Source organism: Lycium barbarum, chromosome 3 (genome assembly GCF_019175385.1).
Source record: "Lycium barbarum isolate Lr01 chromosome 3, ASM1917538v2, whole genome shotgun sequence".
NCBI lineage: Eukaryota > Viridiplantae > Streptophyta > Magnoliopsida > Solanales > Solanaceae > Lycium > Lycium barbarum.
This window is the reverse complement of record NC_083339.1, coordinates 136,553,455-136,568,178: the sequence shown is the minus strand read 5'-3', so window position 1 is coordinate 136,568,178 and position 14,724 is coordinate 136,553,455. Positions and strand designations below refer to the sequence as shown.

Below are 14,724 nucleotides of genomic sequence, written 5' to 3'. Positions count from 1 at the left end.
AGTTACAGAATATGTCAAAAGGCATCTAATAAGTTGCAGATATTTTGATGTGACGGGATAATCCGGACACTTGGTAATGTGCGTGCAAAGAATTCGAGAGCTCTTCACGATGACGAAGAAGAGTCCAGCTTCTTCCATTCAAGCTTTATACGACCTTTGTAAGCAGACTTTTACGCCTTCTGCCACTTCACCACCCTCTTCTCAAGCCACCCACAAGCTTTATTCCCTTTTGGGTACTTTTCTTTTACCCTTTTGCTTATATCTCAACGCTAACATTTTCATTTAGTATTAGAATTTCTGTTTTAATGCCGAGCTCGAGCGTCGTTTTTATTAAAGAAAGGTAAGAAATTGAGGAAATGAAGTTACTTATGTACATAATCAGAGGCGGAGTCAGGATTTGAAGCTTGTGGGTTCGGGATGCTAATTCGTTTAAGTTAATGGGTTCGAAAGTAACAATTTATACCTATTCAATGAATTTTTTAAGACAAATATAGGATTTGAACCAAAATTACTAGGTTCCGCCCCTGTACATAATTTAGATGTTAGATGTGGATTATGATGAATGAAGTCGGTTACAGAGGAGGTGGGTGTTTTAGCCTTTTGTGGGTTGTTGGTGCAAGGCATAGCTGCCAAATCCTATGAAAGAGTGATCAGATTATCAGAAAATTGAAAAAAGCTGCTAATAAAGGAAGTTGATTTACAAAATCTTGTATGACTAGCAAGGCAATCTTTTTTCACAAATATAGTAATACTCCCTCTGTCCCAAAATAAGTGTCACGTTAGCAAAAAAAATTATCCCAAAATAAGTGTCACCGTAGGAATTCAAGACAAAGATTGAAAAGTGTTTCCAACTATGCCCTTAGTATTAAAGAAGTTAATAATGTACATAATATGCAGATTTTGGCACCTAATCTAGGGTGTCAGGTAGGTGCCCTTCCTACAAAGTATCTGGGGATGGCTTTGGGGGCGAAGATCATCTCAAATGACATATGGAATGATTTGATTGAAAGGTGTGATAAAAAATTGGCTAGGTGGAAAACTCAATACTTATCTTTAGGTGGAAGATTGGTTCTCATAAATTCGGTACTAGATGCTCTACCCACATATATGATGGCTGTCTTCCCAATGCCTAGAGGGGTAGAAAAGAAGATTGACAGGATGAGAAGAGACTTTCTTTGGAAAGGAAACAAGGATAAAAAAATTGCTAATCTAGTGAACTGGGAAGTAGTGACTCTTAACAAGAAACAAGGTGGTTTGGGCATAAAGAATTTGAGGCTTCACAATAAAAGTCTTTTACAGAAGTGGCTTTGGAGATTTAACATAGAGGACAGGGCTCTCTGGAAAATGCTCATAGCTGAAAAGTATGGGATGGTGAATCAGTGGATTACACAGGAGGTTGACTGTCCCTATGGTAGTAGTGTCTGGAAAACTATTAGGAATCAATGGCAGGAGTTCTGGGGCAAGGTGGAGATCTCTGTTGGTGATGGAAGAAAGACTGTTTTTTGGGAAGATCATTGGATTGGCCAGAATAGTTTAAGAGCCCGTTTGGATTAGCTGAAAAAAAGTGGCTTTTAAGCATAAGTGCTGAAAATTATTTTATAAATAAGCAGTTACGTGTTTGGATAAAAGTGCTTAAAGGGTTTTTAGAAGTAAAAGTAGTATTGAAATTAACAAAAAATATAAGGGATAAAAGGGTAAAGTTGTTGGTCAAACCAAAATGGCTTTTAAGCCAAAAAAAAAAAAAAGTTGGGGTTGAGCAACTTCTTGGTTTTGGCTTATTTTAAGCACTTTTTAACTTAATTTAAGTTGTTTTCTATTTTTTCCAAACACCCAAATAAGTTAAAAATGACTTATAAGCTGGTTTGACCAACTTATAAGCCAATCCAAACGGGCTCTAAAGGTTACTTATCCTGTTCTGTACTGTACTCAATATGTCTTCAAGGTAATGCTAGTATTAATGAAATGTGGAACCAGCAAGGGTGGAATCTAAATTCTAGGAGAGCACTTAATGATTGGGAAATTGAGTGTGTTGCTTCAATGATACATCTGCTGGAAACTTTTAGTGGTTTAACTGAGAGATCAGACAGTCTTAGATGGAAATTGAATACCAAGGGCCTCTTCTCAGTTAAATCTGTTTATTGGCATCTGAACCAAAGAAGTCAAATTAATGTGAACTGGCCATGGAAGGAGATTTGGACAGTAAAAATTCCTATGAAGGTTTCTTGTTTTGTCTGGCTGGTGATTAGGAAAGCTTGTTTAACACATGAGAGGCTACAAAGAAGAGGTTTTCAGATTTGTTCAAGATGTCTATTATGCCGGCAGGAAGGTGAAAACAATGAGCATCTATTTCTGCATTGCAAGACAACTACAAATCTGTGGCACATGTTCTTTTGTATTTTGGGTGTTGAATTGGTAATGCCTGGTTCTACATTGGGACTTCTAACCAGTTGGAAAAGTGTGGGGAAAAGAAATAGTGATGAAGATTGGTGGCAGGTCATCCCTGCTTGTATATGGTGGGTAGTCTGGAAAGAAAGGAATTCAAGACATTTTGAGGATACTCGCAGTTCCATTCAGAAAATCAGGATGCCTTGTCTTAGTTTGTTCTTTTTTTGGTGTAAACAGATTTTGTGGGGGGATATAGGGGAATTGGTAGACTTAATTGGCAATGTATAAGTTTTAGCTTTTGAATAGGGGCATTGACCTTTTGCTGCAAGTATGATTATGTAAAGTTCTTAACTTAACATTTTTTAGGTGTTAAGTTGAGGTTAATACAAATGGTTACCTTTGACTCAAAAAAAAAAAAAAAAGAAAAAAAAGTAGTCCTCTTTAATATTGCTCGATTTTCAAAAATCATCTAATAAACAGGGGTAGTTTAGTGAAGTCCACGTTGTATTTATTGATTTCTTAATGGGCGTGTTTTTTTGCCAAGGTGGCACTTATTTTGGGATTACACTGGGTATGTTGTTGTTGTATCATTATACAAGTGTGCCAAGTGTGCCAAGTGTACAAGAAAGTAATGGGGATTGTTGTAAGAATTTAAAATGGAAGTTCAGGAAAGGTACGATTTATGGTATCATAGACTGCATATTGAAGGAAGTTTTACATTTTTCCAGATACAATTGGACCTGAAGATGTCGGAGTGAAAGATGAAAGCCTAGACGATGAAAGGGGTCATGGTCTTTTTGGATTCAATGTCTTCAACAGGGTGGATCGCTGGGCTCAACCGATAACATATGTGGATATACACGAGGGTCAAAACTTTACAGTAATATATTGTTCTTATTTAGCTGCAAGTTGCATGTATATTGTCAAATGCATTTAGATGGTCTCTCATTGGACTGTTGTTTGATAATGATTTATTGTCGTGTCAACGCAGCCTTTGGAGATGTACTACAGAAGTACAAAGCTACATATCTTCACTATTTGTATGTCAATGAGAGGGGTTGTTTTGCAATCTCCACCATCCAACCTTTAAGGAAAAAAAGCATACAAATTTAACTGAACATTCTGAAATACACTGACTTTAAAGCCTGAATCGATAGGTCTACCTTTATAGTTAAAAAATAATTCTTCAAGTTATAGTGTAGCAAACTTTTAATGGTCAGATGTAAGACATCTATGGACGCCATGTCATTGCTGCTTTATTTCTATCAGTATCAAATGTGTGGTTTTTCATTAAATTAGTATTTCAACGTTATGATATATCTACGATAAACTCATTCGGTGGAAATCATTTAATGCAGATGTGTATGTTTTGTTTCCCAACTTCTGCAGTCATTCCATTGCATGATCATCCTGGAATGACTGTTTTGAGTAAAGTCCTCTATGGATCCTTGCACGTGAAAGGTTATGATTGGGTTGAGCCAGCTTGCATCAGGAAAAGTGAACGTGTTGGTCATCCTACAGGTTAGATTTAAACGAACTTCAAGTGTTTAAGTGCTTCTATAATCCTCTCTTGGTACGACAGGTTCCAAAGAAACAAAGTATTCTCATTCTTTTCATTAGAGTACTCACTAAGTGATTTCAAAGAATCCAAATATTTGTGGGGGTGGATGATAAAGTAGCCGGAAGTCACTTCGTTGACTTGGTATCACGACCATTAGTTATATATAAAAACTTTTCTAGGCAAAGCAGGCAAAACTATTAATATACCTTAGACCCACTCGCCGCCGAAGGCTCCGCAATATGTTAGAGAGCTTAGATCCAGCAATGTTTCTATATGGTCCAGGAATTGTATGATTAAAATTTTGAAAATGCCAGATGTCCTAATACTGCAGGAGCTGCTTTCATAGAAGTTCAGGATATGATCGAGTCTTTCTTTTAGCTTCCCAATTTGTATGGCACTGATATTTGATGGTATTGTCAACTCCACCGTGCCCATTATGGTCTGTCTTCAGTTGCTGTTATGATGCTCAGGGGAACTTGAAAATTTGTTAGTACTAGAGGCGGATCTAGGATTTAAACTCTAGGGGTTCAACCTTTTAAATTTTTTAGCATTGAACCATTATATTTTTAAAGTTATGGGTTCATATCTACTATTTGTTGTAATTTTAGTAAATTTTTACACATAAATTTATACCCCGCATCGGAAGTTTGGGGTTCAATTGAACCCCAATTTAAAGTGCTCCATCCGCCTCTGGTTAGTACCATGGAGTTACTTAGATGTCCTCATTTCTTGCAAGCAGCATCATGATAAGAGATCAGCATCTTACTTCTTAAAAACAAACATTCTTTTATAAGGTTTCTAATGACTAACTTTCTTGCACATTAGAGTTGTTTTGAAATTTTAAAATTTAAATTCATGATAAAAGTTAGAAGAGGATGGTATATGGCAACAATTACCATATACCCTTTGCAAGTGGAAATTGGAGGCAGCTGAAACTGATTGTCTAGTGGACTTTATCCAGTATTCCAAATGATGCCCATTATTAACATGGAAAACGGTTCTATATTCAGATATGTAGAATGTCTTTTTATCTGGATTTGAAAATATTCTGGTCATTCTTGGGCTTAAATGTTTGAGAAAAGAGTGTTTTGTTGTTCTAGGCCACTGGCATATTCTTTGTTACCTTTATTGACCTCAAGAATGGAATGGATTGGATTGGAACAACTTTCCTGTTGAAACCATTTGGTCACCGTTTGAAACTGAAACTTAGCCATGAATTTACCAACTTATTTGATTGGAAAATCGATACTTCTATGATTCTTGTTTGACCAAATACTAGCAGAATATGCTGATGTTTCTTTTCTTTCACATTAGAATAAAAGATGGTCATCTCCAATTTCTTGCATATGTAATTTTGTACATTTCCCCATTCATTTGGTTGTGTGATTCTTCTATTGCACTTCTGTTGGCCATCGACTTTGACAAACTTACCTGTCCCTTTTGCCTGTATTTCTATTGATTGCATCGTTGACGTCAGAGCAATAGCTCCTTGTATATGAACGGCCTAATTCTTCCATTGTGACCCATTTCTCTTTTGGCTAGAATTCATACCCACTACTCCTCTCTCTTTCTCTCTAATGACATATCTGTTCTGCTCCTATGCATCGTTATTTGATACACAGCATAGCCATTCTTAGTTTTGCGGCAACCACCTGTACATCCTCTGCTTTTGAAAATATATATGGGGTCTATACTTTCGCTTTTTCCCAGTACTTATGTCGTGCAGACTGTCATAAGACACATCTTTCTTGGCGGAACTCTCATCCCACCACCACCACCACGTGCAGTGATGTATTAAACGCCATAACTTCTCCCCTCTAAGTTCTATCAGTATTTACCATGATAACTTCTTGGTCCCGAGTATATTCCCAAGACTCATCTTTGCTTTGACAAATTGAATAGTAATCAAGATTTGATTTACTAAATGGCAACCTGGATTAATAACTGAGATTCTTAATTTCTTATTTTCTTTTTCTTGAGGATTGGTTTTTTTTTTTTTTTTTTTGGTTGTGAGAAAGAAAAAATATTTTTTTGTAAGCACGAGAGATACATTCTTCAAACAAGAAAGAACTGTCTTGCCTTATTGATTTTTAGTAGAGCTTGCATTTTTGGAGAATCTGGTATTTCAGCACTATGAATTCATGTAAGTTGGGTTTTATTTTGTTATAGGTAAAAAAATGTATCAGTGTTTTGCTGTTTTCCTTTCTTCATTTCATCATATTTATGTATTGATCATGTTTAACATATCTAGAAATGATGGTCAAGAAATTTCTGGTTCCAGTTCTTGTTTTGGCAACACTTGGTCAGCAAGCCCGCTCAAGTCTCAATTATGAGCTTGATTGTGTTTTGCAATCCATTTCAAAAATGAAATGGATCTGCTAGTGCTTGATCCATTTCATTTTGGTGTCGAGCTTGGGTCCAGTAGATTCTGACAGTGATGCTTTTCTTTGACAGTGAGACTAGCTAGGTTGGCGGTTGATAAGGTCGTAACTGCACCACACGGTACGTCTGTTTTGTATCCCAAGAGTGGAGGGAATCTGCACTGTTTTACTGCCATTACACCTTGTGCGGTTCTGGACATTCTTGCTCCTCCTTATCTTGAAGCAGCTGGTAGAAGATGTACCTACTACCATGATTATCCTTATTCCAGCTTTGGTTAGTGTCCATCCTCTTTCATTTTGAAACCTTGTCTTTCTCAAGGATTCCTGAGCTATTTCCGACTGGAGTCAGATGTATTCAGTTTGTTCGATAGTTGGATTGAGATTAACATGTCTATTTGCAGCACAAGGAGATGAAATTGTTGGTAATGGAAAAGAACAAGAGTATGCATGGCTGGCTGTGATAGATACACCAGAAGATTTGTACATGCGCCCGGGAAGGTACATGGGGCCACCCATCCAGAGGTAGCAGTATACTCTTTCCTGCAATTGATTCAGTATGGAGTGTGGATGTTCATGGAGTCCTTTAACTGTGACCCAGCCCAAGATTGATCTATAAATCAGTAATTGGTGCTTGACCATTGTGTATTATCACTGACTTTTTTCTAAATTTTCAAAATAGCTGCTGTATCATATTGTCAGAATCATGAAAATGCTACAGTATTATATATTAGTTTAGCCTTCGCTTTGTATATTGTAGTTTGTATTAGTTCCATAAGATCATGGTCTGCTAACCCACACGTCAACAAAGTATTTGCCCCAATATGTAACTTATGAGCCCTTGTAATTTCCGTTTCCCTGTTCCTCTGACCAAAAAGAAAATTATTTATCTACACAGAACTCAAGATCTTTCAATCACTCTTAATTCGTCTTTTGAATCCAGATCTACTGTAGTACATTGTATTGTTAGGCTCAACTCTCAAGTTGGTTTGATCAGCGGTACTGTCAACATCATTCTACCGTATAATTGAATAGCATCCTGCCCATTGCACTCTAGATTCCTTACATCAACAAAGAACCGTCATACAAAGGACTAATATTGATAGATGGTCATTTTTCCTTACCCGCATTTCCAGTATCATCACCCGATTGAGTAGCTTTGGACTATGGTGAAAAGTATAGTCAGTTTTCTGATGCAATTCCAGTAAAACTGGTAGCATGTGCTATAGTCATGGACTTATGGACGTGCTTAGTTCATTCTCAGTAATGTGATTGTTCTGGTTGATCGCGTTGTGGTGTTAAGTTTTAATGGTATTAGAGTTCTGTGTCCAACATCTGGAGAACTGATATATCAAAATGACAGAACCGAAGTACTCATTAACACATGACTTGACTGGGTATTAGGCCACTAATCCCCCCAACAACTAGATAAATGCTGTCATGGCATCCAAAAGAAAAAGGAGGGCCTTATTATTTTGATAAAGAGCACTCCCCCTGCAGACAGGGAATTCCATTGTGGAAAATAAAGTTAACAGACATCAAAGACTTGTTTCTCTTAAAAAAAAAAAACTACAGGAAAAGTCGATCAGATGTAGCTTCTAATGTCTACCTGATCATCCTCAAATACATATCTAAACAACAATGCCAATTGAGTATACAAAAAGGAAAACTTTTCTGGATTCTCCTTACTTTAGTTTTTATCTATAGTAGGTGTGGCCTGAAGAAAGTCTCAGTAAGATATTTTCTGATTGCTTTCTCAAGGAGATCTGAAAGATTCACCAGCATAGCGAACATCTCCAAGTTCCTCTTCGATGCGCAGAAGCTGCAATCAGTATAGCAGCGTTTAGTCACTCAAAAACAAGCAGGAACTCTTTTTAAAAGAAAAAGTAGAAGAATATCATCCTAAGTTATCAGCAAACACAGAAGATCTAGAGCAGACAAAGCATAATGGGGCATCAGCCATCAATAAAATCCAGTTGATGCTTCGTTATATATATTGAAAGTACTTCTATGAAGGAAGATTGAACAACCATAGTAGAATGTTACAATCTGCAAAGGAGATAAGTATCCAAACGTAGAAGCCTTACTATCTTCCAAGCAAACAAGACTGACTGGTAAAAATTGATAACAGCAGGTGAATAGAAGTTGTTAAAGCACTGACAAGAAACCAAACAAAGGGCACCCAATGCATGAAGCATCCCGCAGAGTCCATGGAAGGACCAGTGATCTATTGGTCATATGGAGACAACTTTACAGTTGCTCCAAGGCTCCCCCCTCGCCCCCCCCCCCCCCCCCCCCCCCCCCTCTCCCTCTCTGTCTGTGACAAGAGAACAGACAGGAGACTACTAAATCAAATATATTAATAATCAAATAAAAATAGCAATAACAAAAACAAGAAGAGCAATTGCAACAATAAAAATAAGAAGAAAGAAACAAAGAAGTGTAATTAAAGTGTTCCATATTAACCTGGTTGTATTTTGCCAGCCGCTCACTCCGACAGGGTGCTCCCGTCTTGATCTGCATTATGGGAGAATTTTAAAGAATATTAATACGTTGCTGACGGTTAAAATGGTGGAAAAGATTAACCAACATTTAACAGCTGGAAGTTGAGAGAGTACCTGTCCACTGGCCAAACCAACAGACAGATCTGCGATAAAATTATCCTCTGTTTCACCACTTCGGTGACTGACCATAACACCCCAGCCCGCAGCTTTGGAGTCTAGTGCTGCTTGAATGGATTCTGTCACAGTACCAATCTGGTTAACCTGCAACAATTTGAAATATGATGAGCCAAGCCCTCACTAACATGTGCCATTCATTTACCAAGAGTGCTCTACCAACTTTCCACACCTAATCTTATAGGAGGGATTTATGGACATCAATGCAGTGTGTCTGTCTAACAGGACTGGACCCGTGATAACGTATAAATTGTTTTTTTCTATGTCTGAAATTTCTCCTTCTCGCACATTCAAACTTGAAACAGAACTAAAAATGAAAACAAAGTGATATAGTTCATGCGAGCTCTAACGAGTCAAGTGCTTCAAGTCGCACCCGAAAAGAGGGAACTCAGTTTAACCACACCATATAAAAAAAGTATGTAAACATCAAGTTTTTAGCTATAATTAAGACATAAGCCGTGAAGTATACTGTCTTATGACAAATGCATTCATTCAAAAAGGTTCATAAACATACTACTACTGTATTGTTCAGACCAAGATCTTTCTAGGATAATCCCTACTAGTTAAATACTCTTTTTTGAAACTATAAGGAACTGGAAACAACTAGTTAAATACTCTTAAGTCTTCCTAACGGGAAAAGAGTTGACTTTTCTGGAGAAATGCACCAAATTAAGCACACCACTGTTTTAAGGCTCTTCCTGTCAATGTATTAAGGCTATTTGCTTATAAGTGTCAAGGATCAACTCAAAGGTATTGTACCTTACAGGTAAAATAACTTCATTTTGCTTCTTTAATTTATATACAATTAAGTTTTAGAACTTTGTGCAACTAAGCATTTGAAAAGAGAAAGAAGCCTACTGATGGAACAAGGCAGCTTTGCTACAGAAATTTTGTATGTTGCTTAAAGACTTATATCCTTACCTTCAACAACAAGGCATTGCATGCCTTTTTCTGAATTGCTTCAGCAATTCTCTTTGGATTAGTCACCAACAAATCATCACCAACAAGCTGAATATCAACTGAAGATTGTAATGCTGCCCATGAGCTCCAATCATCTTGGTCAAATGGATCTTCAATAGATACAATAGGAAAATCTCTGACAAACTCCTTATAGAGTTCACAGAGGCTCTGAGCACTAAGTACATGAGCTCCATCATTTGGTTGTTTCTTGAAATTGAGATCATATTTTGCATCCTTTGTCAAAAACTCAGATGCTGCTACATCCATGCCAATTTTAATCTGCACCACTCTTTTCAATGAGAAAACCCATAACTTCCGAACATAAAATAATGTAATAAAACTGCAAGACCAAAAAGAAAGTCAACCTTGCCAGTGTAACCAGCCTTCTCAATGGCATCCATAAGCAATATTAGCCCTTCCCTGTTATCCTGGACATTTGGAGCGAATCCACCTTCATCACCAACATTGCATGCATCTTGCCCGTACTTAGCTTTGATAATTCCCTTTAGTGTGTGGTAGACTGTTCTCCAATCAAGTGTGGACAGTTAAATACTATGTAAAAAGATACTCTTTGCAAGTTCGCAGAACACATAATATGCAAGGGTTACAGGTCATGGGGAAGAACAGCAAAAAGTACTTCAGAACAAAGCAGCATTCTTGATGCTCAGAATAAGTTTGGCTACTGTTTTACTTTTTTTTTTTTTTTTTTTTTTTTTTTATATAAGGAGCTACTGTTTTACTTCTTCTAATGCAGATTTACTGAAACCAACACTATTTTGTCAAAGTGACACAGATAGCAACCAAGAAAGAGGAAACAGTTTTCTATTCATACTATTTTTTTCACTCCTGATTTAGAGGACGGGAGGAACACATATTTAGACTATTTTCTCACCTTCACTACCCATACAAAGTGCCTCAGCAAATGTGGATGCTCCAACAGGTAGAATCATGAACTCTTGCATAGCCAAATTGTTACCGGCATGGCTCCCTCCATTTATCACATTGAACGCTGGAACTGGCATTACAAGTTCTTTGGTTCCAGATATTTCTTGAATGTGTTTATACAAAGGTACTGCTTTTGCTCCAGCACCAGCTCTACACACACTGAGAGAGACTCCAAGAATGGCATTAGCTCCAAGTTTTGATTTATTAGGAGTTCCATCAATCTCCAGCATAACAGCATCAACATCAGTCTGGTTCCTTCACAAGAAGAAAAGAAAAATGCCGTAATTGAATGGTCCAGAGTTGAAGAAAGAAATCGCAAGCATATCACGATATCAATAACTCAGCTTGTTCAAGTTTATATGACACTCTTTCCATTTTGGTATGTCTCGAAATGTTTGACACTTTTCCATTAATATTAGTTTATACAATTTTCATAAGTTTGACAAATCTAAATTCAATTAATTATTCAAATTTTAAGATAATGAGTTATCTTCACCATCACACTAATATTCAAATTTTAAGATAATGAGTTATCTTCACCATCACACTAACTTTTCAATTATCATTTTGATATATATTTCTTTTCACTATCGCTGATATATCATATATAGCAAATTAATAATTAAATTATATGCACGGTCAACTCCTTCATATATGATGGAACTGAAGAAGTACTACGAAGACACAAAGGCAGCCCATTTCCTATAACATTCATTATTAAGCAATAATGCAGTACCATAACAAGCAATACCACCAACAATATTCTCTACTAATCGATCTTTTGAGATGTCTTGGTGTGTTATACTACCAATCATCTTCTTATTGCCTACCTCAACTTGAACCAAGCTAAGATTAGCAAATTTTACTATTACTATCGCCAAAATCATATATGCAGTTACCTAAGCTTTTTCAGCTTATTGATAACCAATAAAGAGTGAGTAGCAAAATGTAAACTTACTCAGCCCCTTGTATAATAAGCAAACCAAATTGGCTTACACACAGTAATGGATTATACACAACCCCTTACTAACATATAAGGACCTTAATTCTGATTGTAAAGTACTATAAAAATCCTAGCTTTTAAGAAATGTGAAATCAGTACTCCCTCCGTTTCAATTTGATTGTTTTACTTTCTTTTTTAGTCCGTTTAAAAAAGAACGTCTTTTTCTCCTTTTACGGCAAACTTTTTAATTCCAACATTCCACATGACCTGTTTAAGACTACAAAGTTAAAGGGCATTTTGGTACATTCTTAGTTAAAGACCACAAGATTCAAATGCATTCTTTCTTAAACTCCGTGTCAAGTCAAAACCAGACAAACAAATTGAGACGGAGGGAGTAGTAAATTACCTGACATCAACACCAACAAGTTTGGGTCCTAAGAATTCATTAATATTTTTCACAGCATTAAGGACCCCTTTACCCCCATAAAGACTCTTATCACCATCTCTAAGTTCTAAGGCCTCATAGATCCCAGTGGAAGCTCCACTTGGAACAGCCGATCGGTAAAGAGAATCATCACCAGTCACCAAATCAACCTCAACCGTAGGATTACCTCTACTGTCTATGATCTGCCTCGCCTTAACAGATTTCACCTTAGACGCTGCCTTTGATGCAGTGGCTGACGTAGCAACTGCGACTGAGCATCGGACGGCTGAGGATGAACGAGATTGAATCTTTTGGGTGGTGGGTAATGAGAAAAGCGGCGTTTGTGATGTGGGTTTGGTGGAAAAAAAGGGGTTAGAGAGCTGAGCTGGAGCTAAGGCCATGTTTGTTTGTGTGTGTGAAATGCAGAAAGAGAAGAAAGAGTTTTTTAGAGTGAAGGGGTTTATGGGGGGTTATTTAAATGGGGGAAAGGGGTTTATAGGAAAGTCCGCCGAAGGGCGAAGAAAGCAGAGGTGTTGAAAATGGTATTTGAAAGGTGGTAGGTGCTTTGGAGGAGACGTTAGTAGTTGTAGTAGCAGGAAGAGAATATTTATTTTATGACTTGAAAGGCCAGATGGGTTGGTGGCTGGCTATATGAGTGTACAAAATAGTGTTAGTGTTTGGTTTTGTGGGCCTTAATCAACCTTTGACGTGGCAAAAAATGAAGAAGTGCTGTCGAATTGTGTAAGAATTGTAACTTTTTGAATATAATTACGTTGTCCATTATCAGTATTTCGACCAAAAGTTATAAATATACAAAAGAACTCTATAGATTCAAAATCAATATACTAACAAAACTAAAACCTTTTTCAGAAATAGTACATATCAGATGAATCTTTCTCAGACAATTTATTCCACGTGATTTCAAGTTTCTCTTGTCTCCTTTTAATATATTCATTCACTATAGTTTCGTACATACAATTAAGTATGTCAACGCAAGTAATGATCAAACCATCTCAAGTAATCTTATCTCATTTATTTTCAATGCATGAGACTTGCAACTTCTAATAAATTTGATCATTCTTAATCTTATCTAATCTTGTATGAGCTACATATTGATTTTAACATCTACATCTCTATATATGTCATTTTTAGTGGCTCAATATTCACTGTCATATAACGAAATTGGTCTTATAATTGTTTGTAGAGTTTATCTCTCACTTTAGTATAGTATCCTTTTATCACCTAATATAATAAATTTTTATTTTGATCACCTTATTTTAATTCTATGATAAATGTGTAAACTTTATTCAAATAACTTGTGAAGTAAAAAAGAAAAATAAAATATGATAATCTTGTCCTTTGAGTGGTACTGTTCATTTTTAGATATATATAAGAATTTTTTAACGCAAACTTCACGTCTGAAATATTCAAGAAAATTAAAGGTTACAATATGAATATTTAATACGAAGTGATCCTATGGATTACAATTTCAAGGATATCAGTCGATCTACAAATGATGTCCTCATATTCATCTATTCGTCAATGACAATTCAATGATTCAACAACTTGATCTTGAAGTTGATAGATTTTGAGTTTGATTGAATAGGTTGGCTTGAATTTTGTTTCATGAACGTTTCGACATCTGTCACAAATAGGATTTGATATTCAGCTTCGCGAATAGAGGATTTGAACCCACGCATGTCAAATCTTGAATTTAGTTGAACTTTGATCTGAGACGTGAAAAATTAAGCTTTGAATGAATTTCTTCAGAGCTTCTATAGTTTACCTTCAACTTGCTTGGTGTGTCTTTCGTTATCCCTTCCTTGCTATCATCGATTCAATCTTGGATTAGTGAAATGGATTTATCTTTTGAAGCCCAACTAAATAAATTAGCACAAATAAAGTTAGACTTTTTTTTGCTGAATTTAAATAAGTCATATGACTTGGACTTGATATTTCTTAAGCTTTTTTTTTTTTTTTAAAAAAAAAGAAGATATTTCTTAAGTTTAGGAATTTATTCAAATTTAAGATGAACCTTAATTCCATAAAGTTCTTACATTTACGGGATTAATATAATAAATCAAAGGATAAATATAAAAAGAGGAGATAAACTCCACAACAGGTTTTCAATCTTCTTGGAGTCTTTCTAAAATGATATTAATCTCTTTGGTTACTGGTTAGATAGGTCTGTTTAAATTATATCGGTAGGATTTTACTTTCACAAATTCTGGACATCTGATAAAAAAAATATTTAGTACTCCCTAGTTTCCCTCATATGCATAAGTCTTTCGGTAGAGTTACATATTTGCGAAAATGTGTTGGAGAGGGCTATTCTGACACTGTGATTTAGGGCGGCTCGACAAGATCAGGGGCTAAAGGCAAACTTCACATAGAGGCCCTAAATTTTATTTTATTTTCAAAGAAATCAAAGATCATCATATATATTATTA

At 36.2% G+C, this 14,724-nt stretch overlaps 2 protein-coding genes across 2 annotated transcripts; one reads left to right on the top strand and one right to left on the bottom strand.

Moving 5' to 3' along the window:
* Window positions 1-12: 12 nt before the first annotated feature.
* LOC132632805 (plant cysteine oxidase 3) lies at window positions 13-7,076 on the top strand. The gene is made up of 5 exons (XM_060348889.1): window positions 13-233; window positions 3,114-3,265; window positions 3,744-3,906; window positions 6,401-6,601; window positions 6,729-7,076. Exons 1-5 carry the CDS (start codon window positions 77-79, stop codon window positions 6,851-6,853), a joined length of 798 nt encoding a protein of 265 aa, XP_060204872.1. The 5' UTR covers window positions 13-76; the 3' UTR covers window positions 6,854-7,076.
* Window positions 7,077-7,891: 815 nt separating this feature from the next.
* Window positions 7,892-12,898, bottom strand: LOC132632804 (enolase 1, chloroplastic). Its single transcript, XM_060348888.1, has 7 exons — window positions 12,257-12,898; window positions 10,855-11,162; window positions 10,328-10,482; window positions 9,924-10,241; window positions 8,943-9,089; window positions 8,791-8,841; window positions 7,892-8,146 (listed from the first exon to the last, which is right to left on the bottom strand). Exons 1-7 carry the CDS (start codon window positions 12,673-12,675, stop codon window positions 8,081-8,083), a joined length of 1,464 nt encoding a protein of 487 aa, XP_060204871.1. The 5' UTR covers window positions 12,676-12,898; the 3' UTR covers window positions 7,892-8,080.
* Between the last annotated feature and the right edge of the window lie 1,826 nt (window positions 12,899-14,724).

Coding starts and splice junctions, on each gene's coding strand:
- LOC132632805 (XM_060348889.1), top strand. CDS start 77: ATGTGCGTGCAAAGAATTCGAGAGCTCTTCACGATGACGAAGAAGAGT. Junction 3,266..3,743: donor ACGAGGGTCAAAACTTTACA/GTAATATATTGT, acceptor CATTTAATGCAG/ATGTGTATGTTTTGTTTCCC. Junction 3,907..6,400: donor ACGTGTTGGTCATCCTACAG/GTTAGATTTAAA, acceptor TTTCTTTGACAG/TGAGACTAGCTAGGTTGGCG.
- LOC132632804 (XM_060348888.1), bottom strand. CDS start 12,675: ATGGCCTTAGCTCCAGCTCAGCTCTCTAACCCCTTTTTTTCCACCAAA. Junction 11,163..12,256: donor CTTGTTGGTGTTGATGTCAG/GTAATTTACTAC, acceptor CTTCTTGTGAAG/GAACCAGACTGATGTTGATG. Junction 9,090..9,923: donor GCAATGCCTTGTTGTTGAAG/GTAAGGATATAA, acceptor AAATTGTTGCAG/GTTAACCAGATTGGTACTGT.